We start from the raw sequence: 23,844 nt of genomic DNA on the forward strand, positions 1-23,844 counted from the left end.
GACCATCTACATGTTTTGTTAGTCTTTAAGGTGCTGCAAGACTATTCCTTGTTTTTTAAGTTTTTCCAGTTACAGTCTAACTTGGCTACCCCTCTGAAGCTTAAGTTTCCAGGTTACAGATTATATTTATGCTATGTTAACATACACTTCAGTAACTAACCTCTGTGGACTCCAACCATTTCAGCTCCTGCCCAGTCTGGCCATGTTTCTGCAGAACCTAGCACAATAGGGGGTATACTCCTGATTGAGGGTCATAAATACTATTACAATAAAATAAATCCTCAAGGGAGCTCCTTGGATTAACTTTATTTAAGAAGAATCCAGTGTTTACACAATCAGTTCACCAATGCAAGCAACCAAACACAGCCTGTGTATCTATACATTTGACCTTTCACTGAGTTGCATTCTGCCCCTACTGCAAGACAATGTCACTTTTTCTGATGCTGTAGAAAGGTGGCAACTATTTACAGACTATTTCTTGTTTACAGGGGAGCACAGTGTATAGCTGGAGATCTGACTTCTGTTCTTTTAAGCAGTTTATCCAGAGGCCAGTACGCAGTCAGAAAACAGCCAGAAGAGATGCCCTAAAACAAACACCTGTTTATTATGCTACTCGATGAGAATGCAGTCAGCACATTGCAATTTTATGCTTACTATAACATTTAAAAAGCTTCACGGGAAGCATTACTGTAGGTTGCAGAAAAAGCAATAGCTCTGTGCGCCTTATGATTCTACTTTCAGTCATCCCCTCCGCAGATCCTCAGTAGTGTGGTCTCGTAGTCCCCAGAGGTATCAGACTGTGCAGAGGAAAAATAATAAAGTGACAGTATTAAGGATCACCTTATGCTTTGTTTGCTACTTTGAAAACTATTTCTCCTGCACTACTCCCCTAGCCCCTTTTAGGGTCAACACAACAGCATGTTACGAGGAAATAAGATACCTGATCCTCTCCCTGAAATCAATACCTGAATTCCCATCTGCTTGGAGAAAAAGATTTACTCCATCATGGCTGCAGTAAGATACTCAACCAGTGAGGATAAAAATCACGTTAAAAAATTAGAGGGGTTTGTATCAGATTTGCTGCTAATTATATTGTCCCCATTTTAAAACCTTGAATTGCTGAAGAGAATATCTGGTACCCGTTTTAGTTCTCTCATTCTTAGCATTTCAGATTTACATGGAGACTTTCTACTGGAAGTACACACTGAACATACATCTATGGTGAAACAAGACAAGTGCAGGACGTTAGTAATTCCTCTACTATATTTGCATCTAAACATTACCTTCTAATATAGTGAACTTCCCTAGGTCAAGAAACCTGAAATGCTTTATTAGGCTGTTCTCCATTCGGGGTTTGTAATATGAAAGAATTGGATGTGTGCTTTTAAATCTCGTAAGTGCCTAATACACATTTCCTGATTTCAGGCAAATTTTGGCTGGCGTGTAAAAAATTGTCATCTTTGTATATGTTTTAAAAATCAACTGTGCATTGTCAACAATTTTGTTTTTAAGGGAATGGTCAAATGTTGAAGACTTTGTTACCTTCCGATACTACAAACACCCTTGCACATGCTTAACTCTGAGAATAACCAGTCCCACCAAAGTCAATGGAGCTATTTGCGACTGAAGTGTCACAGTTAAGTGTTTCAAAGATAAGGGCCTCAGTTTTCAATACTGTTGCCAATCTACAGACTAGAGAGAGAGAGAGAGAGAGAGAGAGTTTGTTTTTTATATATATATATATATGAAAGAGTTTGTATGTCTGTCTGTGTCTCTGAGTCTGTTTGTTCAAGAAATCCTCCTAAATGGTAAGAGGTAGGGCCACCAAATTTGGAATGCAGCTTCCTCTGATCATACCTTAAAACACACCAGGGGTTTGGGTGTGCCAGGACAATGGGATATGTGTGGAATGTGATTCTGTTTGATGAGAAACAAAGGGAGGGCTGCGATTGCAGGGAGAATTATAGTCCCAGAATGAGCACAGGGGGGCAGCAAACAAGGATGACCCCAGCTGCCCCAGGCCTGCACTGGGAAGCGGCCGCTGGCCACGCTCAGCCCTGAACTCCCGCCCCTGAGTCCTGCACCCCCCCCCCACTACTCCCATCCCCCTGCTCTGAAGGATCCGAGCAATGTCAGGTAAATCTTCTAGGAGCTATATGTAAGTCATAAGAGTCTTCCAGAAGTAGTATTAAAAACAAACTTATTCGGTTGTTATACATTTTCCATCTACATTTGCAATAGCACAATGTTTCTAAGTTGCTTTTACAAAGCCTCAGCATGGTTTAAAAAAAAAATATCAATGGGCAGGTTTTTAGTTTTAAAATCAATTCACTTGAGCTAATTACTTAATTGGTCCACTCAGTACTGAAAGACAAGCAGAAAGTAATTAAGGCCTTGTCTATACTTACTTGGAGATCAATGCTCTAGAGATCGATCTTCTGGGGTTTGCCTTAGTCGGCCTAGTCAGGACCCGCTAAATTGACTGCAGATGGTGCCTCCATTGACCCTGATCATGGGGTTGTGAGGAGCAAGAGATGTCAATGGGAGGGTTTCTCCCATTGACCTCCTACAATGGGGAGGCCACAGAAAATCAGCTTAAGGTAGGGTTGTCTCCAGCTACGCTATTTGCATCTTCAGCTATGAGTATCTTAAGTCGACTTTTTCCCCTAGTATAGACCTGGCCTTATTGAAAACCATAAACACAAACAAGCCAACACCTTCAAACTCTGGTGCCTAAAGACAGATACCAAAAATCTAGATTTAGACTCAAATGAGTCTTCTCACTTTCCAGTATCACTGGGAGCTGCAGGATTCAGTAATTCTGAAAGTCAGGCCATTTTTATTTTTGAACGTCAATGAAAATGTAGAAGCCTGACTGTAGACAGCAAGTTGGAAAAATGTTGACCACAGGAAGTGGTACTAGTTGAAGTAAAGATGTAATTTTTAAAAATTGCTATAAAAGGCAGTGTGGGTATCAATTTCAGTTTAAGCCAGGCTTATTTTGGTTCAGTTCACACAGATTCCTAAATTTAACCAAACTGCATTAAGCCACGCAAGTACCCTCCTCCCTCAAAAAAAACAAACAAACAAACAAAAAAAATCCAGAAAAGAGGTTTGCATGAATTCAACACATCTTTAGTTAATCCAGTCGAACTCTCTCCTGAAGACAAGAATCTAAGACTATGCATACTCTGCAGTAGTGTGCGGGTAATAATGAAAGAAAACAAAATATTTGGAAGCTACAGTACAGTAGCGTTATTATATTGCAAGTGGCATACAAGATCCTCTGAAGGCTGGATTAATCATATCTATAGTAGCCCAATGTCTGAGAGTCTGTAACGCTGAAATGCTGGCTGTTCCCTCTGGGCGGTGCTGTTGCTGAAATGCTGGCTGTTCCCTCTGGGTGGCCTGTGCTGCATGGGGAGCACGGTACCCAAACAGCCGCTTGCTCCCCCGCAGCAGCCCGGCTGAGCGGCGCAGAAGTCAGCCAAGCGCCACGGCGGGAGGGGAAGGGGGCCGGGGCGGTGACGTATATGGCCGGGGGCGGGGCCTGGCCGTGTACGTCACCCCCCCACCCCACCCCCCCCTTCGCCTCCCGCCATGGTGCTCGGCTGACTTGTGCGCTGCTCAGCCAGGTCGTCGTGTGGGAGCAAGTGGTGCAAGTGACTGTTTGGGCTCCGTGGTCCACCGAGTAAGAGGCAGGAGGGGGAGGAGAAGAGAAAGAGAGAGGCAGGAGGCGAAGGAGAGCTGGGGGCGGGGGGAGGCAGTAGGAGGAGGAGAAGAGAGAGAGAGAGAGAGAGAGAGAGAGAGAGAGAGAGAGAGAGATGGAGTGAGAGACCGGAGGCTCAGGAGAGAAGACTGATGTGGAGGAGAGACCTGAAAATCCCATCTTACGACGGGCTAATTGGCTAGTATTTAAATAGTACTAAATACGCCTGATATTTGTGTACTAGATATTAGCATTGTTATTCCATGCATATTTGTTCCTCAGTATATGAGTTCAGTAATTAAACTCACTGAATAGGCCAGAGCTCTTTGAACTATCAATTTGTTTAGAATTTATCAGTGCCAGCTTATTGATTCCATTTGCGACCAATTTAGGTTTGCAGAACTCATGTTTTGTCTTAACTAAGAAAAGAGGACAGGTCTAGCATGCACTAAATATCGGGTGCACTAGCTAACGTTCTTCTCTATTTTGTAGTCATCTCCTGCCCCTGGTCACCAGCTTTCTGACCTCTCCAATTGACATTTGACTCCATTTTATCCAGAACACAGATGCTGAAGCTATACCACATCCTTTCCAAACTCCTCTAACACCTCCTTGCTTACTCCCATGTAACACATTTGGAGCTTCCAAATATAAAACTTTTACACATTCCCCAAAATAGAGAAACATATTGAAAAAAGTTCTACTGAATGAGGTGGCACATATGTTACATAACTTCTTTACAGTATACAAAATAGTTCATTAAAATAATTCTTACTTTTATAGCGGAGTACAAGGAGCAGCCATAAAGCTTCTTATATTCTGCTCGAATATCCAACAGGTCAATTTCTGACCTGGAAACCATGATTCTATTAAGAGTGAATTCATCAGTTCCAGCACCCTGATAAAACAGAGAAGAGCTACATAGTACAATACACTGTATGAAACATTATGTAAATTAGACTAAAATCAGCATCTCCGTTTAGAAATAGCATTGCCCTCCCCACTTAACAGGACTCCAACAATTATCTGTGGTAAGGAATCAGTCCCATTTGTTATTTACTGACATTACTATTGGAAATTAGCTATTCTCTTAAAGATTGACAAGCGCTCCAGGATGGATATGGAAGTTGAAAACCTACCTTCAAAGACTGGTGCAGTCTCTCAGCAAAGAATGCAGGCGTGTTATTCACACATTTAACTATTAAAAGAAAAGTTTAAAGTTAGTTAGAATGGCCTGCTCTTCAACAGTATCACCATACAAACTTTCTTTGGCTTACAAGCCCTCACTCACTTCCATTATGCACAGCCAGGACAGGTTTGAAAATCTGGCTGTACTTAAGTAAATACAATTGTACATGCCAGCAAATACCCAGCATGCACGCACAAAACAGGTATATACACAGGTACTTGGTGAATGCTGTATTCACTTCATAGATCTCTTCCTGTGCATGCTTCATGCTGGTAAACTACATGAAGCCAGTTGTATTAGGTCTGAATCTGGCCACGTAGTTTTAGTTCAAACATTTCTATAGTTAAGAACGGTAAGACTTCTCGGAACCTCCAGGCCTTCCCTGAAAAATCCAGAGCGCTCTAGAGATGGTTCAGCACACTGAGTAGGTGAAGTCTGGTGACCTGTACAACTAGTCCTTTGCGTCACCATTAAAAATATCCTCAAGGATGAATTGCTGGCTTTCTGGGCACTTGCAAATTGTCGGTATAAAATTATGGTAGGGTGTGCCTGATGTCCAGCACCTAGCACAAAGTCGTCATTGTCCAGGACTGGTGTTGCAAGGTGCTGCCCCCGTACTATTTATAAACACCAACATCGCCTTCCATTTTCTGAAGAACTAACAAGATCTTCTCTTTATGTAAACCTAAATCAGCGTTAGAAGCAGTATTACTTCATTAAGCATTACACTGCTGCACTGCAAGCAAGAGCTAAACAGCTCTGTAATTTAACACACACAGATTAACATTTTACCTTTTGTCATCCGCCCTCCCCCTCAACCCCACCCTCTGGCCAAAGAATCTTACCAATGGCTAAGAGTAAATCTTCAAAATGCCCAGACATTTCACCCTGTATGCTTTCTTCAATGGTCTTCTTGCTGATGTTCTTATATTCATCAAATGCTAAAGACAACCAAACATACATAGTAAGTATATCAAACTATCCCGGGGGAAAAAAGTCTCAGGGGGGTCATTGTGTCCGTCTGTAATTTTACAAACGAGTAGTCCCGTGGCACCTTAGAGACTAACAAAAATATATAGTATCATGAAAGCTTAAGATACTACATATTTTTGTTAGGCTATGTCTAGACTACAGCACTTTTCTGGGATACCGGAACTATCCCAGAAAAGCAATGCTGTATCCAAAGAACACGTCCACATTTTCAGAAAGATGTTCAAAAAAGTGGATGCACTCTTTCGCCATTCCTGTAAACCTCGTTTTATGAGGAAGAAGGGATGCGTCGAAAGAGCAGGTTTTTCTGATATTTGGCGCCGTGTAGACGTGCCAAATTTTGGAAAGCCTCTTTTGACAGAAAAGCAGAAAAAAATACGCAAATTGTGGTTCACAATTTGTGTATCTTTTTCCGACTTACCTTTGTAGTCTTAAAAGTGCCTTAGTCTATAAAGTGCCATAAGACTACTCTTTTTTTAATCAGAGGGAAATTACTCCATGTTCTCATGAGTCAGACTCCATTCGGGGGCTGATCCAAACCTTAGCAAAATGAATGGGAATCTTTCCGCTGATTTCAATATTCTTTGGATCAGGTCTTTGATGAACACACACAGTAGGACGAGAGCAACATTGGCCGTTGTTTTAAGCCAATCAAGGTGTGTATTTGTAGAAATTCTGCTAAGGAATAAACAACCTTCAGGTGCCATCGTTTTAATGCTCATCACTTGCTCTCTCTCAAGTCCGTTCACCTCTGTTCTTTAATGCGGCATGTCAGACCCTGCTACAGTTAATCAGTGTACCGAATGGTCTTGCTTTAATAATCATAAAGCTAGGCATGACACTCTAATGCTACTGGGAGTAGAGACAGGTTTCTTTATGACAAGAAGAGGGTGTCTCATGCAGCACATTCCAACAGCTGTAAGGAAAAGATGCATTTTGAGACTCGCAAAACATCAAAACTCAACTACTTCCTTATCACAGGTTTGCTCAGTACCAAGTCTGCCTGGCATTGCTACATGCAGACAGTTGCATTTAAAGCATGCTATGCAATCCACACAGTCCTTGGAGACATAGAGAAGTAAAATAAGACCTGCTGCCTGGGTTTAAGATCAAATTTTCCATCTCTTCTCCTGCAAAAATGGGAATAAAAATAAAAAATACAGGAAGAGCCCGTTTGAAATCTACAAACACACTGAAGTGGCACACTCAGCAAGGACAATACATGGATCCTGGAGCTATTCTTTCAGCTTGCTGACTTACTAAGCCTTTCACATGGGAACAGACACAGTACTGTCTATCTGCACAACCACAAGAGCTAGAAACTCAGGGGTTTTTACTCTGCAAGCTTCAGAAAAGTTGATGGACCCATGAATTGAGGACGGGACAGGAAGAGTGAATGGCAGCTCAATCGAAATTACACATACGCATCACAAAATGATTTCATACTTAATTTGAGTTGAGGCATGCTCCTGAGGCACAGAATTTCAGTGAATTTATCTTCATCTGTACCCCACTTCTTCTCACCAGCATTATAGAGAACCTATTACAAGGAAAGAAGTACATCAGTGTGGCCATTAGACTAGACTTCTCACAGGAAAAACAGGTGGCTGTGCCACTTCAGACTAGTCTCGGCACTTTCGCTATTTTCTGAGAACAAGGCTGTTAATGGGGGCAGTGTACTGGATTTGATTGCGGTGCCATGGCATTGCTGTTGAGGTCTGCTGAAACGCAAGCCTGGAAAGTTGACATGTGTTGTGATAAAAAAGCAGAACTTGCCTGTCTGTTGAGTGGCATTGGAACATCTTACACTGTGGGGGACAGACATTTAGGGATTCGTATTTATTAAAGTAGAGGAGATTTTTTTCCATGAATACAACAGTATTGGAAATACAGTTTGGCTCTCTCTACTCCAGCACACTCAGGACCAGACTGGTGCTGATCAAGAGAATTTGCCAAACCACGGGAGGTCAATATTGTCTAGCAGCATTACCAGCACTTCCACTGCTTACTGGGCTCTTAGAAGACATTTTGGAATAAATTAGAGCTAAATGACAGCACAGAACACTGAGACACAGGACTGGTGGCTGCAAACATACTTCATGGGACTGCGGGAAACTTGACCACACCCATGATAAGCGGACATCCAGCTAACTGAAATCATGCCAGACCACGGCTGGTGAGTGCCGAACTAGAGAGGTTCAGCCTGTATTTGCTTTCTGAAAGATGTGATTTATCACAAAGAGAATGTTAGAGTTAATTCCAATGGGCCAAACACAAATCTGGACCTTGTAAACATGCCTTTTATTCAGGGTAGAGAGTGGAATGGATGGGGGAAGCTCTAAGGAACCCAAGGGCATCTGTGGATATGGGGCCTTCTTCATATAGAGGCTTTATAATAATTCTCTCACTGGCTCAACTGGGATGGTGTTTTATGGATACCATCAGCACCACTCACATGTCCCTCTAAGCATGTTTTGAGTGAGTCATGCAGTTTGTGTAGGCCCATGATCACAGGGCCCAAATTCTGCACCTCCCTTGGTGGCAGCAAGAAGGGGGAAATCCAAAGATTTACACGGTGAGTGGGAAGTGAGAATAAAATGAAACTCTCTCCATAGGCCATTTTGAAATCTCACAAAGAAATCTGTGTTCATGTCTGCTCTCGCCACAGATAAAATGGCAATAATAAAACAGCTAGGCTGTGTCCAGACTCAGGGTTTTTTTCGAAAAAAGTAGCCTTTTTTCGAAAAAACCTCACCTGCGTCTAGACTGCAGCCGCGTTCTTTCGAAATTAAATCGAAAGAACGCGGCTTTTCTTTCGATGGCGGTAAACCTCATTTCACGAGGAAGAACGCCTTCTTTCGAAAGTTCCTCTTTCGAAAGAAGGCGTTCTTCAATGTAAATAGGGCTTCTTCGAAAGAGAGCATCCAGACTCACTGGATGCTTTCTTTCGAAAAAGCAAGCCGCTTTTTCGAAAGTTCAACGTGCAGTCTAGACGCTCTCTTTCGAAAGAGGCTTGCAGTCTAGACATAGCCCCAGTGTAACCTTTGGAGTGCGAGAAACCATGCATTGTTGGAAACTAGGTACTCTAGACTGAATTATATAAAGAAGAATACCAATTATAAAATGGAAGGGGGAACCACTGAAACATCCGATAGCATCTCTGCCCACTCCACTTTAACTTTGGGATATTCAAAACTCTCAATTTCTTGATAATCCACCTCGATAAGATGCTGATTAGCAGCTAATTTTGCATTGAATAGATAACACTTTGTATCTATCAGGGATGTTAAATATCAATTAATCGACTAGTCGAGTAACCTCATGAATTCTTATCGGTTACTTGACTATTCTATAGTCCCCGGGGTGGGGCCAGCAGTCAGTGCATTGGGGCCCCACTCCCAAGGAGCCCTCTGCAACTCCGCACTGCTGCTTCTGTATCAAAGGCAGCAGCGTGGGGTGCCAAGTGGGAGCTGGTCTGCCGGGGAGTCAGTTTAAAAACCAGCTCCCCGCACGGATTGGCTGCCTGTCACCCTGTGCTGCCTCTGATAAAGAGGCAACAGCATGGGGTGGCAGCAGCCCATCTGAGGGGGAGGTGTCTGAGCTTCCAGACCCAGTGCAAGCCAGAACTGAGCCAGGCTGCCTGCACACGTGGTTCCTAATACACTTTAAATGCAAAGTCGCAGCAGGGGCAGGTCCTGGACCCATTGCAAGCCAGGACTGAGCCAGGCTGCTGGGGGAGAAGGAGGAAATGCATGTAGTCTATAGCATTAACTGATAAGCTTTTGCTTATCGGTTAATCGACTACACTATTACATCCCTAGTACCTACATGCCAACCACATCCCTGTTCAGCCCGTTTTGCTTTGCTGTACCTCTGCCTCCTTTTTTGCAAGATGCTGATCCACTTTCACAGTCTCTTCTCTTCTGCCCTGCAATAAGGAGAGAACTTTAAAGCAAGCAATGAGGCCCATAAAAGGTACAGAATTTGAAACCAGGTCTCAAATACAGTCACACCTCTCAATCTATCTGCTACAACCAAGGATAATTATTGTGGCTCATGAAAAAGAAGCTCTAGCCATTATCTTGCTATACCAAAGTCAGTCAGAGGGTATGTGAGGAAGGCTGAGTCTTTCTGAGCCTTTACATGTAGTTTAAGGCTAAAGCGACCACTCCTGCTCTTTCTTCTCACTGCCTCATCCCCTCTCCAAACAAGCCAGGAGTAATGGCTTCCTCTCATTATGATCAACAATGCTGGGCTCCAATAGGAGAGTGATAAAGGAGGAAACCGCATCACTCTGCTTCTTACGGGAGTAGGACACAAAGCCTGACCCTTCCAATTCTGGATTTAGTGCTCCTGAACGGAACAAGCATTAGCTAAGGCTGTAGCCAGACCAGAGCCATGGTCCAAATTGTGTATTGGCTTTACCATACTAAACCTCAGTCCAAATCTGTAACATCCCCACTGTTGCACTACAAAGAGCCCAAGAAGAGGATGCCAGTTATTGTTACTTGATAGATGGAGACCAAATTCATCTCAACTGACAGGTCCAATGAAGGACTTTCGTCTCTAGAAGGGTGCTAGCCTACCATGGTACTCTGAGCTTATGCTTAAATAAACGAAGCTATGCAGACCCTGAGCCTAGAAGTACTGTATCCGTGGTCAGATGATTCACTATGACTGCAGCTATTGACAGAGATCTTACTTAAAATTATAAATATCCATTCTGTGGAGTGGTTACACTGACTGTGTAGAAGGAACTTACATTTGCCAGAGTTAATAGGGCTTTTCTGAAGTCACCAGAGGTGTCAGAACTGATGTCGTCTCTAAGACTCCTCTTATATACTAAAAACAAAAATATCAAAACATTTAATTTAATTCTTCAATTTAAAAAAAAATAAAGAAAATTCAAAGGTAAGATAAGCAAAGGCATCTGCTGTCAAGGAAAGATCACTGAGTGGCTGACTTGTTGTAGCCTTCTTGTCCTATCCTACCCAGCAACAATTGTGACATATCAGTGAAACGGTTCTAGACAAGATCCATCAATCCACAAGTTAGCCCCACAATCCAGCCTCTTTCGCTTAGTGCAGTCATATGCATGTGGACATAGACAGATCAAAGAATGCAGGCCATACCTACGGAATGGGGGACTGTATCCTAGAAAGCAGGGAGTCAAAAGGATGTAGCAGTCACAATGGACGAGCAACTCAACATGAACTTTCAGCCAAGAGTACAATTCTTAGATGTATAAACTAGGAAATAGTGAATTGGAAGGGGATTTTTCCTCCCTCTAATCCAGGCCTGGGCAAAATATGACCCATGGGGAGACTCAGGTAGGCTCCCCTGCTTGCCCCACATGCCACTCAGAAATGCATTTCTGTTTCAAAATGGGAGGGGAGGCAGGAAGCTTCAGGCGCTGCCTCTGCCCCCAGCACAATCCCATTGGCCGGTTTCTGAACAGAAATGGCCAATGGAAGCTGCTTGTTTGAATACCAGGCAGCCAAGAAGAACCACGGCCCCTCTCCTTGGCTCAGTTATTCACTGAAGCACTTGGCCAGGCAAGCAGGCAGGGAAATGTTTTAAGCTCTGCAGGCAGACAGGCAGGCTGGCTTAGCTGCTGGCCACAGCCTGCCTCTGGCACCCCAGCCATTTCCTGCCCCAACTGTCTGCCCCCCCAATGAACATACCCAAACCCTCTGTCCCCATCTTGCACCCATACCCTTTCTCAGATCTGGCACCCCAATCTCTTGCCCCAGATCACAATCCCCTCCTACCCTGGGTCACATTCCAAACCCCTGCACGCCAACCTTCTGCCCTAGGTCACAACCGCCTGCTTCACCCCAACTCCCTCCCAGACTCCAGTCTCCCTCTTGCACCCCAGTCCTTTACTGCAAGCTCCCTTCTGCACCCAGCCTCCATTCCAAACCCCACATCTCCATTACTACCATGGAAGAGTGCGGCCCTCGACCACTTTCTAAAATCTTGGCGTGGCCGCCCATCAAAAATTATTGCCCACCCCTGCTGTAATCTATATCACTGGTGAGACTAATACCGAAATATCAGGTCCAGTTCTTTATAAGTGGGGGCTCATCTGGGATTTCAATTGAGATGTCTCTGAAGCATGGGACACACTTCCTCTGCTAGGGGAAGTATGTAACCCACACACCAGCTGGGAGTGGTGCACTGTCCTATCTAGTGGCACTTATGCCATTTGCAGAGAAAAAGAATGAGTCCTACTGTATAGCGTTAGCTGAGAGCCAGCTGGCTTTTAGCTCCCGTGGTTGAGGCTCATGCACTAAGCTCCAGAGGTCCCAGGTTTGGTTCCACCTGTCGATATTACAGTACTACTCACTAAGTCACCCCATGGGATGCATGCAATTGCTAACAGTTAATAACAGACTCTTTTTTAGAGATTGGAATTATTGCAAAATAGCTTTTGTATCTAAGACTCAGCTTCCTAAATTCAACAGTCACTTTTCATAGATCCTTTCAAGAAGCACTGGGTAGGTTTGCAATCAGATAACAGTACTAATATACATCTGTCCAAAAAAGCATTACCTGTATAGTAGGCCTCTGATACCTCTTTCATTTGTTTACTGCTCCTGGAGGCTAGGATTTCTATTAGTGCCTTTTCATTAGTTCCACTACCCTTAAAAAAAAAAAAAAAAAACACACACACATACACAGTTTTTATAAGGAAATACAAGAAAATACACAGTTTGTGTAGAAGTTGTCTGGGGTTTAGTTTCAAATGACCTGAAACATGAATTCTAAACATTATATAGTGGAAATATAAACCAGCAGGTAATACCCCAAATACTGTGACTTGAAATATCAAGATTCAGACAATTCACCTTAGCAAAGACATAACGTTTATGGAAAGATTCAACTTCCAAAATGAAAAGTTATTTGATCCTCTCAAGAGACAGCTCATTAGGTGTAACAGTTTCTCAGATCTGCAAATATATAGACCAGAGTCTGCTACAATTCACACACAGCTCTGAGAATGCAGGTCACTTCTACATAACAACACATTTGACATTCTTCTAATCTCAGGACTCTTGAGCACAGAACAGACATTCCAAATTAAGTGCTTTTCAAAAAAGTGTTGGTGGGTTTTTTTTTCTCTCTACTGAAATATAATTTCTCGTTTGGGAAAAATGTAATGGAAACTTTTTACAAAATATATTTTCCATCTTTCTAATTGGCTCTAAATTAAAAGAAAGAAAAATTTGCTTGCAGACTTACTTTCATGGATTTCTTAAGCTGTTTAGCATCAAACACAGCTGGTGGTGTTACAAGTGCAACCATAACATGCTCCAGATTGCCTGAGAGATCACTCTTCAAATCATCTTTCATGTCCTAAACAAACAGTGAAGACCCAGGGTGATTAGCTTGTGCTTTCACAGATCACATATTTCCAGATGAAACGACAGTTTACGGAGTTTAGTTGTTGGTAATGGAATAATTCCACCCTGTTTTGCCTCAGTCATTTCTACTTTCAGAAGCATCTTGCCTATAGTTGTGTCACTTTAATATTTCCATTAAAAATTACTACAAACTATTTAGAAAGCTAGTTCCACTCTTTGAATAGGCCCCATTCAAAATTAAAGCCAAATTAAGATCAGCCCAGGTGTGACTTTAAAAATCACAGAAATGTAAATATATGGATTACTAAGTGGAAATGGAGGAGACAGTGCATTAGATACTTTTAACCAGACCAACTAACAAATGAACAGTTAGATGCTGCAAAAGGGGCCTTTTAACAACCGGCCTTAACTCATTTGCCACCTGTATAATGGGTCCCTGAAAAGCATTAGTATTGGTTAGTTTTTTTCTTAATCAAACTGTTCCTTTTCTATTCTCAGAGCAGGTTAGACATTCAAATCGAGCTACTTAGATGTATTCATGTCCATATCCAGCAGAGCCAACAGCCTCTGTGGGCCCCTGGGCAAAGTATGTGGGGTGGGGGGAATGAGCTGGTTCTGTGGTCCTGGAATGGACGGGGCCAACGGTGGAAGGGACAGGGCTGAGGGCAGCTGGCTCTTGGCGCGGTCTGGAGCGTGGCACGCCCCTTCCTCAGCCTTTACCACTGCCTGGATCGTGCAGCACTCCAGCAGCGATTTGACGGGCCTGGGCTCTGTGTTACTTTGGCAGCTGTGTAGACCGGAGCCTCAGGCCCCTTTGAACCTCCAGGTTCTGGAGCAACTCCCCACCCTCCACCCCATCGGCAGGCCTGCTCATATCCAGTCTCATAAGGAACGCCTTTGCAGGGTTTGTGCATATTCTGGTTAGTTTTGCAGAAGGAAGATACTCCAGGATGGTATTTTCACTCTCCGCTGTCGTCCCCACCCTGTACCTTTCCTGCAGCTGCCCGGTACTCCTTAGCGATGAGCTGCCGCTGAGCATTTGATCTCTCTGTGAAGATGTTGATCAGTGTTTTCTCATCCGTCCCTGAAAGAAAATCCTTTTACTCAGGGTTGGTCAACTTCCAGTAGAAAACAACTCAACAAATCACTGGAACTAAAACTAGTTGTTCAGACTACAGGGGAAGCTTTGTTACCCGGTGTGTTGGTAGAATGGGGGTGGGGGTGCCAATTAGTCAATTATTATGATTAGCTAAAAGCTGGGGTAGGGAGTTAGGTGTGGGAAGGAGGGAGAATCTGGGGTGCAGGAGGGGCTACAGGCTGGAGCCTGAATGGATGGACCATGAGTCTGACCCAGTATGGCCATTCTTATGAAGATCAGAAATGCTAGTTTATAGGGCTTTCCGGTTGGACGAGTGCCAGATGACACAGCTTTTGCTGTAGTTTTAATTCCTTGGGCAACAAAACATATTGTTCACTCCTTTGTATTTCTGCAAGGAGGCATTTTAGTAACCAAGCTGTCCTCACTGATTTCTCAATTTATTCTGAAACTATTGCCATCAGGAATACTTGCTGAAAGCAAACAGAAAATGTAAATGGTTGTGTTGTTATCTGATTGAAATGTTGGACATCTGAATAAGATGCGGCACATGGCTAGAAAAAGTTAACTAGCTCATAGGTTGACTGACCCAGGTTGACCTCTGAAGACTTGTTAGGAACATATGTAAATGGTAGTTGGGCTACTACATTATATCAGAACAGAGCATAGAAATGAGAACTTGCATGACTGGAGCAGTGGAACAGAAGGTGTTTGCTCAGGTCTTGTGATGTGAACAAAATTCTTGTCTATTATTATAGCCTTGATTCAAGATCTAAAGGGAATACTGCTCGACCCGTTCTAGTCCAGCACCTGACTGGTTCCAAACTAGAGAATTTTCCGGACCACGTGAAGTCAATATTGTCTAGCAGCAGTACCAATACTTCCACTGCTTACTGGGCTGTTAGAGGACATTAAGGGGTAAATTAGAGCTAAATAACAGCTCAGAACACTGGCAGCCAAGACTGAAGGCTGTAAATAAATGTTATGGGACCACGGGAAACTTGGCCACACCCATGGAAAGTGGACATCCAGCTAACTAAAATCATTCCGGACCATGGATGTTCCTGGACTAGAGAGTGTCAACCTGTATTAAAATTTGTGAGGAGACTTGTATTATTGTCTATATGTCTCTTTGAAGGTTGTGGCAAACTGTATATGAACTGTTTAATGGATAAATTACCTTAGGCTAATTGCCATGGTATTTGGCAAACAGAAGATTACACCAAATGCCTATTGTTCTCCCAGGCTAAGAGGCTGCAGGAAGTATAAAGGCCTTTGGGACATGAACCTTTTTCATTTCATATCTGCTTGGATGCTCATGGGGAAAACCGCAAGCCATAAAGAATGAATCCCAGGATATCCTGATGTCCCTAAAATGGACATTAACTTAGCTGTGGACTGATGCCGAAAGCTCTATCTGCAACTACAGAACTCAACAACGCTATGAATCTGATTGCAGATCACTCATGTCTGTACATATTTGATTCCTTTAACCATTTTCAACTCTCATCCGTCCTCCATTCTTTTTATAACTAAACCTTTTGAATGTAAATACTCAAAGGATTGACAGCAGCATGATATTTGGGTAAGCCTATGTTGTATATTAACCTGGTGTGTGGCTGATCTTTTGGGATCAGAAGAACCTATTATTTGAGGAGACTGGTTGGAAGGAAAAATTCATCTAAAAAATAGGGTGTTTTTTTAATACTGTTATAAGAACTGGAATGCCTCAGGAACTGCTATTATGAACTCATATGTGGTGAGATAGAAGTTAATGTTTGTGGCTCATCTGATATAGCTTATGGGTAATAGCCATCAGCACTTTGGGATAGATTTGGCCTGTTTCTCAAAAGCATGACCTGAATACTGCACTCAGTTATGATCTACAAAGGCAAAATGGCAAAGATACTTTAAAATGGAGAGGAGACCTAGGCAGATGAGATTATCTTAGTGTCAGGGGTTTTCAGGTGGTTGTAGCAGTACTCTCTTGTCAAGATGAGAACATATCCAGTAATCATAGTTCCTATTTGTATAGTGGCATTACATCTTGAATACTGTGTGCGGTTCTGGCCACGATATCTCAAATAAATACCTCAGAACTGGACGGCTGCGTCTAGACAGGCATGATTTTGTGTAAATATTTTTAACGGAAAAGTTTTTCCATTAAAAGTATTTCCGCAAAAGCGTGTCTAGAATGGCACGGATGCTTTTGTGCAAAAAGTGCTTTTGCGCAAAAGCATCCATGGCCAGTCTAGACATGATTTTACACAAGAAAGCCCCGATCATTAGCCATTGGCCTGTCTACACTGGCCCTCTCGCGCAAGAGGGCTTTTTCCCCGAGCGGGAGCGTGAAAGTATTTGCGCAAGAAGCACTGATTTTGTACATTACAAAGTGAGTACTCTTGTGCAAATTCAAGTGGCCAGTGTAGACAGCTGGCAAGTTTTTGCACAAAATCTTGCCAGTCTAGATGCACCCGACACGTAGAAAAGGGCAGGAAAAATCATTATGGGTATGGAACAGATTTCATAAGAGGAGAGGGAGTAACAAGACTTGGACTCTTCAGCTGGGAAAAAATTACAGAGAGGGGATATGACAGAGGTCTATAAAACAAATACCTGGTGTGAAGAAAGAAGAAAAATATTATTTTCTTCTTTAAATAACACAAAGTTCACCCAATGAAATTAATATTCAGCATCTTTGAAGCAAACAGAAGGAAATACTTTACAATCCACACATGGAACTCCTTGCTAGGGGAGATTCTGAAGGCCAAGAATATAACAACAGTCAAAAAAGAATTAAGATATGTTCCCGCTATTAGCAACCCGACAGTCTGTGCATCCCTAGCCTCTGGAGGCCCAAAGGTGGGAGTGGAGGACAGAGGATGTATCACTTGATGATTGCCTATTCTGTTTGTTTCCTCACAAGCACCTGGAATTGACCACTGTCAGAAGACAAGATACTGGACTAGATGAACCATTGACCTGACCCAGTATAGCCATTTTTATGACAGACCAAATTTCACCAATGTTGTTCTTTTTGAAACCACATCTGCTTTTTGTAACAATATAGGAGTGAAACTTAGATGCATATTTACCAATTCCCCTGATGGCTTTCCGAACAGCTTCAGCATCCCTGGATGCACTAAAGTCTGTGTAATCTCGAATGGTTCCTCTGCTTCCAACCTAGAGATCAAAAACAACATTTTGAGAGCTAACTGCAAGGAGTTCTGGGTTCGAAGTCTGACAAACTGTTTCCATCTGCTTCATATTTTCTCCAGGGCAACAATAAACCAGTGTTTAAAAGTTAATGGAACTGAGGGCTGGGAGTGTAGATTTCCCACAGTCTAATCACACCTCTGATGTCAACTCTCACTGGACTCATACAACTTCGCCTCAGTTTCCTTACCCATCAGTTAGAGAGCTCCAAAGGTCCCCGTTCAAAAAGTGTAAAACTAAGGCCACTCAAAGAGCCCTGATGCTGTAGTTGGGGACTGTAATATCTCATGTCCTCTGTGAATACATAATATACACTCACCACGGTTACATATGCACAATGACTCACTGAGCCATGGTGACATTTGTTTTTTTCTTTAGCAAAACATTCGTTTTTGGCAGATTCACGACAATATATCCCATTTTTAAAGGCTTTTTGAAGTATTCATATTCTCAAACAGTAATGGTAGATTTGTCCTCCCTCCTTTAAGAGAGCGAGTGCCATTCCACAATAACCATTCTTCTATTAAACTGAAGGAAAATTCTAGTTCTGGTATTGAGACACACTGGGGAAATGGTGATTGCACAGGCTTGAAATGCTAAATATTGAAATAACTTTCAGTGGGCATGACTGGAATATAAATGTCAAATAAAACTAAATCAGATTGTAGCAATGTAAGTTATCATAATTACACTGCTTTCCCTATAAAATGTCAGTGTGCCAGAGGGTAGATGATCATTATTAAAACAAGCAAAATTAGGTCTGGGTGGTAATAGGGAAAAGTAATTTGAGATGCATAGTGCTGCAGAATAACATTTAAGGTTAAACAGATCTAGTTCACAGTGGACATTAACTACATTTTTTCTAAACATTCAGGCTTTCGACCGAAGAATGGCTGCATTGTTAGAATAAGGTACAAACACTGTTTGGTATATTAACAAAATAATCCTTTTATTCCACCCAATTTGGGTGTAATGGGGAATTATCAGCAATAATGTATCTGCAGTAAACTGATTGTTGTGTCATGGGGGGTTGGTGCATTGTGTTAGTGGTTCAGATAAAAAGACTTAAGTTCGACTGTTGGGGGATAAAAGGGAAATAGTTTGTTAGTTGCATCTTAGCTGTGATTACCAAAATGTTTTCAAAGCAGAACCTGATTTTGGGTGTGTCTCTGTAGTGAAGCGGCAATCCCACTTCAGGAAAAAAAAAAAAGGGTTAAAACCAGCCCTTGGAGAGGGCTGTCCCAGGAGCCGGAAGTGGGCTAGTGACAACCAATCAGGGCTCAGCTAGACCATATAAAAAGGGCGTCTGCAGGAGAGGAGCACTTTTGCTCTAGCTCTGGAGGGAGAGGGACCGAGCTGCCTGCTAGTGAGGTACCACAGACACAGCAGTGCTGCAGAAAGGCAGAGTGAGCAAGGAGAGCACTGGGCTGAGTGAGCCCAGACAGAGGCTCAGCAACAGAAGCCCGAAGGGTACTATGGCTGTAGGGACCCAGCCAGGGCAGCAGAAGGCAGCAGGTCCATGCCCCTTGCCTATGATGAGTGGCCATTTCAGACTGCAGTCTGCCCCCGAGGCAAGGGACTAGATGACAACTGGCAGTAAGGTCACTGAGGCAAGGTGGGTATTGAGGATAGTGAGTTCCTTGAGGAAGAAAGTGCCATGGCAGTGAGTCACTAACTGAGACAGTCCCTTTCATGTTAATTGTCTGATGGTGACCAACCTGACACACCTAGGCTTGAAATGCCGTGCGGAACATGGAGCGTGGGGTCAGGCATCCGCATGCAGCCCGGAGTCAGCAGGACTTCCACTGGCCCCGGGCTGTACGCGGAGTTCCACATTCCTCCGCAGTCCTCCTTTGAGGAAGGAAGTGCCTATCGACTCGTCAACAGAAATTCCATCGACTACTCAATTAGTCAATTAACTGCATTTTAATATCCCTAAATTGCACACTGCTACGTTACCTCACAGCTCTTTCTAAGCAAGTACATTTATTTAAGGTGAAAGCATTACAAAGCACACACACAAACAACAAGAGGTCTGGCAGATGATCAGTACGTCAAACTGCATGAAGCATTTTTCTGTGGCTAACAAATTCATAACTTGCTTGGCTCTGAACAAGCACACGCATGCTTAATTTAGCCTTTCCTTTACATCGCTTGGAGTCTTTCTGATCTTCAGAGACCCTGTATCATTCAATGGTTCTCTCCTAAAGGAGAGCTTCCAAAGGTGGAGTATGGACGTGAGACTTAGTGTTCATTTCCCCCCCAGTTACTTTGCAGGAACCTCTTCATTTTATTTGTCCCAAGAGTTCCTTCTTGTCTGACACATTGTTTCAAGGAGTCTTCAGAACCTCACAACACTGTCCAGGAACTATACTGGCCATTCAGTTTACACAATCCCACAATAATACATTCACAGTGGCATTTAAAATACAGGGGACTCCAAAGCCATTTCAACTTAATTCAGTGAGATTTCCTAAAGATATTGCAAGAAAGTGCTACGTCTGTCAGACTACTCATATCAATTACAAGGAGGTAAATGAAACATGCTACATTAGGAATTTTACATGCAGTTAAAAATGCAAATCAAATGTATTTGCTATTTGGAAAGATCCCAATGGCAAAAAAACTCTGTTTGCAATGCCCACTTATGACAAGTAAAACCTGCAAAATAATGCTCTGTGAAATTTTCATTGTTTTAATAATGACAATTGTTGTATAGAGACTGTTTTATCTTCAAATCATCACTCTTCTCTCCAGATTGATGATGACTTATTTTCCTCTCTCATGATACATACAACTCAAAGGAGCCTGTATTAATAGTTAAATTTTGCTTCCCCTGGTGTGTTTCACATTGTTTTCATAGATCCTTGATTTTGTCTTCACTAAGGGTATGTCTACACAGCAAAGTTATTTCGGAATACAGCTGGTCCCCGAGTTACGAATGGTCAATTTACAATTGTTCGTACTTACAACCAAATCTCCCATTAAGCGTTTGTAAAGGCGGTCCCCAAGTTACCAACACGATCTGTGCTTACGAACAGCGCAATCGCATGTAAATGAATGGGGTCCGACTTATGAACACTTCGAGTTACGACCAAGTGTTTGGTCCGTAACTTGTTTGTAAGTTGGGGACCGGCTGTAATGGCCATTATTCTGAAATAACTATGCAAGCATCTACACAGCAATTCTGCTATTTCGAAATAGCCCCTCACCAGGGCCATTCTAAGTTATTCCTCCTGGGGTTCTAAATTGAGATAGCACGTCTACATTAGGGAAGCTTGCCTCGGACTCATTTTGAGGCTTCTGAAGCGTACATGTGCTATTTCAAAACAAGCTATTTCTGGAATAGCTTATTTCAAAAGAACCGTGCAGTGTAGACATAGCCTAACTGAATGGAGTGTAATAATCTCCCTCTATTGTGAAACTTCACAAGCTGAACATTTTTGTAACTTATTTTTTGACAAAAATAAAACATTTTTGGTGGTTATGATCATTAACGGAGGGCTGCTACATTTAAAGGGGCACAATATAGAATTACAGATTTGAAGACAAAGCATTCACCTTAATTTAGATACACATCTGAAGGGGACTCTTCCACAGGTTGGGAAGTTAGACAAAGAAGCTTACTGCTATAAGTGGTTTAGCAAGTCCTGGAGTATTGTTTAACACCAGGCTATGTTGCAATAGTATTGCACAACTATTGCCCTCATCACAGACTCCTTCTGCATACCTTGTTGCCACACAAGTTAAAAGCACTTCCTGTTGAACACATAGCAAACACACACAAACAAATTATTCCCCAGTAGTGTCCATCTTGTGGATTATTGCCCGCTGACAAAAATACTGCCCTGTGCGGCTACCTTAATGAAAAACATAAACAGGGAAGATATACTTTGAAACATCTTGTTGTTCTACATATTCAGTCTTGAATATTTAGGATAACCTCGGAGTCCCAATATAGCACCACTATGATTGTTTATAATCTGAACATGATCTTCCGTACTGTAATACAGGTGGTCCCCGAGTTACGAACACATCGACTTACAACCGTTCGTATTTATGGCCAACCTCCCATTAAGCGCATTACAGCCGGTCCCCGAGTTACAAACACATGATCCGCACTTACGAACAGCACGGTCATGTTTAAATGAATGTAGTCTGACTTATGAACAGATGGAGTTACGACCAAGTGTTTGGTATGTAACTCGTTCATAAGTCGGGGACAATCTGTACTTGACAAGGTAGTACACAGGAGAAGCTAAAACGCACGTGAAATTGTAATTGAGAAAGTAGCTGGCACTGCAACACCGGCTTCAACTCTGTTGGAACCCATACTAGTGAGAAATTAAAGCTAGCTCAGGTATGTCTACACCTGCTGAAATCACAACTGATTGCATCGCAGACATACCTTAAATGAATCAGGAGCAGAAATCCCATTTGAGTGCCTTGGGACATCTGCTTCTCACTTAAATGCTTTAAAAATCCCACCCTACGGCTTTAGCATCAGGTTGTCTGTTTATAGCCAAAATCTGATTGATCTGGGGTGCTGCTTCTAGAGGAAATAGCTTAATCTGCTTGCAGGAAGCTGCTGCTTTTTTTTTTTTTTTTTAAACAATTGTGGGAGAGGCAAGGGCAGGGATGTAAAAAAGAAACTTGGTTCAGCACTTCAGGCCGCATGCAAGTCCCACTGAAGCCAAAGGAAGTTTGTCTGGGCATCGGATGCAAGATCATGCTCTTTTGGTTACTTCCTTTCAGCTCTGCTTGTCCTGAGGAAGCATAAGGTTATCTGGGAAAAGTGGATGTGTGCAAAAAGTATCCCTAGGACAAAGTCTCTGCTAGCTGTTCATAGCATGCATGCTACAGTAGCAATACAGTGTTGGCGGGAAGTCTCAGGAATGCGCTAACCATGTGCGTCTCTAACTGCTTCTTTCAATGCTCTGAGCCCAAATATGTCCAGAACAGTGGGACAGATAAGAGTGCAGAACTGGGACTGTGCACATTTTTAGAAAATGAAGTAACTAAGTCAACATTCCTGAAAGACTGAGGTCATAGCCGGTTTGCTTTTTTCCTCTCCACGCCCACAAGGATAGCACTCCTTCCCTGTTTACTTACAAGTAGGGCAAGGGAGTTAAGAGTCTGGTTATGGATTTCCAGTCTTATGTAGTTGATCTGTGCATTTTTCAGTGCCTGGCCAGCTTCTTCCCAAGATCGCTCACTAGCACTGGCTTACAATAACCTTCAGTGGGAGGAACTAAAACACCCTCCCTCTCATACTCTTTCAGCAGAGAGCCAGTAGCTGACACTTTCCAGCTCTTCATTTTATTAGTTGCATTATAATGGTGCCTACAAGCTGCAGGTGAGACCAGGAGTCCATTGTATGAGGCTCCGCATGAAGTTCCATCCCCAGAGCATTTAAAATATTTATAGTCAACATATTAATCAGAAACAGCTCAGAAGGGGATGGGGGTGTCATGAGCGGACAGCGGAAGGAAATAGTAGCTCTTGGAGTAAGGAGATTCCAGATGGGAATTCGTAAGAGTTGTGGCTGGGCAGAGACACCCCACCTGGAAGTTTTGGGGTTTTATGTTTGGGCAACAAAGGGAGCCTGAAGACAAGGGCTAGAGACCGGTTCAAGTGTGTCTGATAAATCCCCCAGCTGGTGAAGAAAGTCGCCCAAGTCAGGAAGTGTGTGGCAGATGTCCCAGTCCAGTATCTTCACCATACACACGGCCAAGCTTCATTTACAGCAAACATAGGCTGGCCTAAATGGAGATGGCTGATAAATGTGTCCATTTCCCTGCACAGTGCAATATGTATACATATTGGGCTAAATTAATTGACCGTGGTGAGCTTGCATGGGAGAGAATTTGGACCTCTGTGTCTATGTACAGTGGCTTCACTATGCTTACTTGTATCTCCCATTCAATGTAACTCTGTTGATTCTGTAACTTCTCAACTAGCCATTGGTTTAAAACTAGAATATTGCTAATATTTGTATTTCATTTTTATTGACCCCCCTCCCACTTGTAAATAACCAGAAAGGAGGAGAGGGGGAGAACAGAAAAATAAAGGAATCGGTAAGAGAGGGAGGAGATCATCATCTGTTAGGACAGAGGTTCCCAACCTTTTTTATACTGCGGACCAGCAAACCCATTCACAAACTGTAGGCGGAGCAGCATATTTTTATTTGCATATTTGCAATTGGGAGCCCCTTTGCTGGGAGATAATCAAAGATTTTTTTTTAAAGTTAGACACAAGCTTTTCACTTGTTTTGTGG

General features: G+C 42.7%; 1 protein-coding gene across 1 annotated transcript in view; it reads right to left on the minus strand.

The window, feature by feature from the left end:
- Window positions 1-290: 290 nt before the first annotated feature.
- The window catches only part of ANXA3 (annexin A3), a 28,081-nt gene continuing 4,527 nt past the window's right edge, over window positions 291-23,844 (minus strand). The window contains exons 3-13 of the mRNA XM_006133863.5: window positions 17,447-17,534; window positions 14,245-14,339; window positions 13,134-13,247; window positions 12,444-12,534; window positions 10,651-10,730; window positions 9,760-9,816; window positions 7,335-7,428; window positions 5,744-5,839; window positions 4,849-4,907; window positions 4,485-4,607; window positions 291-797 (exon numbers count right to left, since the gene is read on the minus strand). Coding sequence (XP_006133925.1) covers window positions 738-797; window positions 4,485-4,607; window positions 4,849-4,907; window positions 5,744-5,839; window positions 7,335-7,428; window positions 9,760-9,816; window positions 10,651-10,730; window positions 12,444-12,534; window positions 13,134-13,247; window positions 14,245-14,339; window positions 17,447-17,534 — 957 coding nt within the window. The 3' untranslated portion in view covers window positions 291-737. The remainder of the gene's footprint in view (window positions 798-4,484; window positions 4,608-4,848; window positions 4,908-5,743; window positions 5,840-7,334; window positions 7,429-9,759; window positions 9,817-10,650; window positions 10,731-12,443; window positions 12,535-13,133; window positions 13,248-14,244; window positions 14,340-17,446; window positions 17,535-23,844) is intronic.

This window comes from Pelodiscus sinensis, chromosome 4 (genome assembly GCF_052426305.1).
Source record: "Pelodiscus sinensis isolate ZL-2025 chromosome 4, ASM5242630v1, whole genome shotgun sequence".
NCBI lineage: Eukaryota > Metazoa > Chordata > Testudines > Trionychidae > Pelodiscus > Pelodiscus sinensis.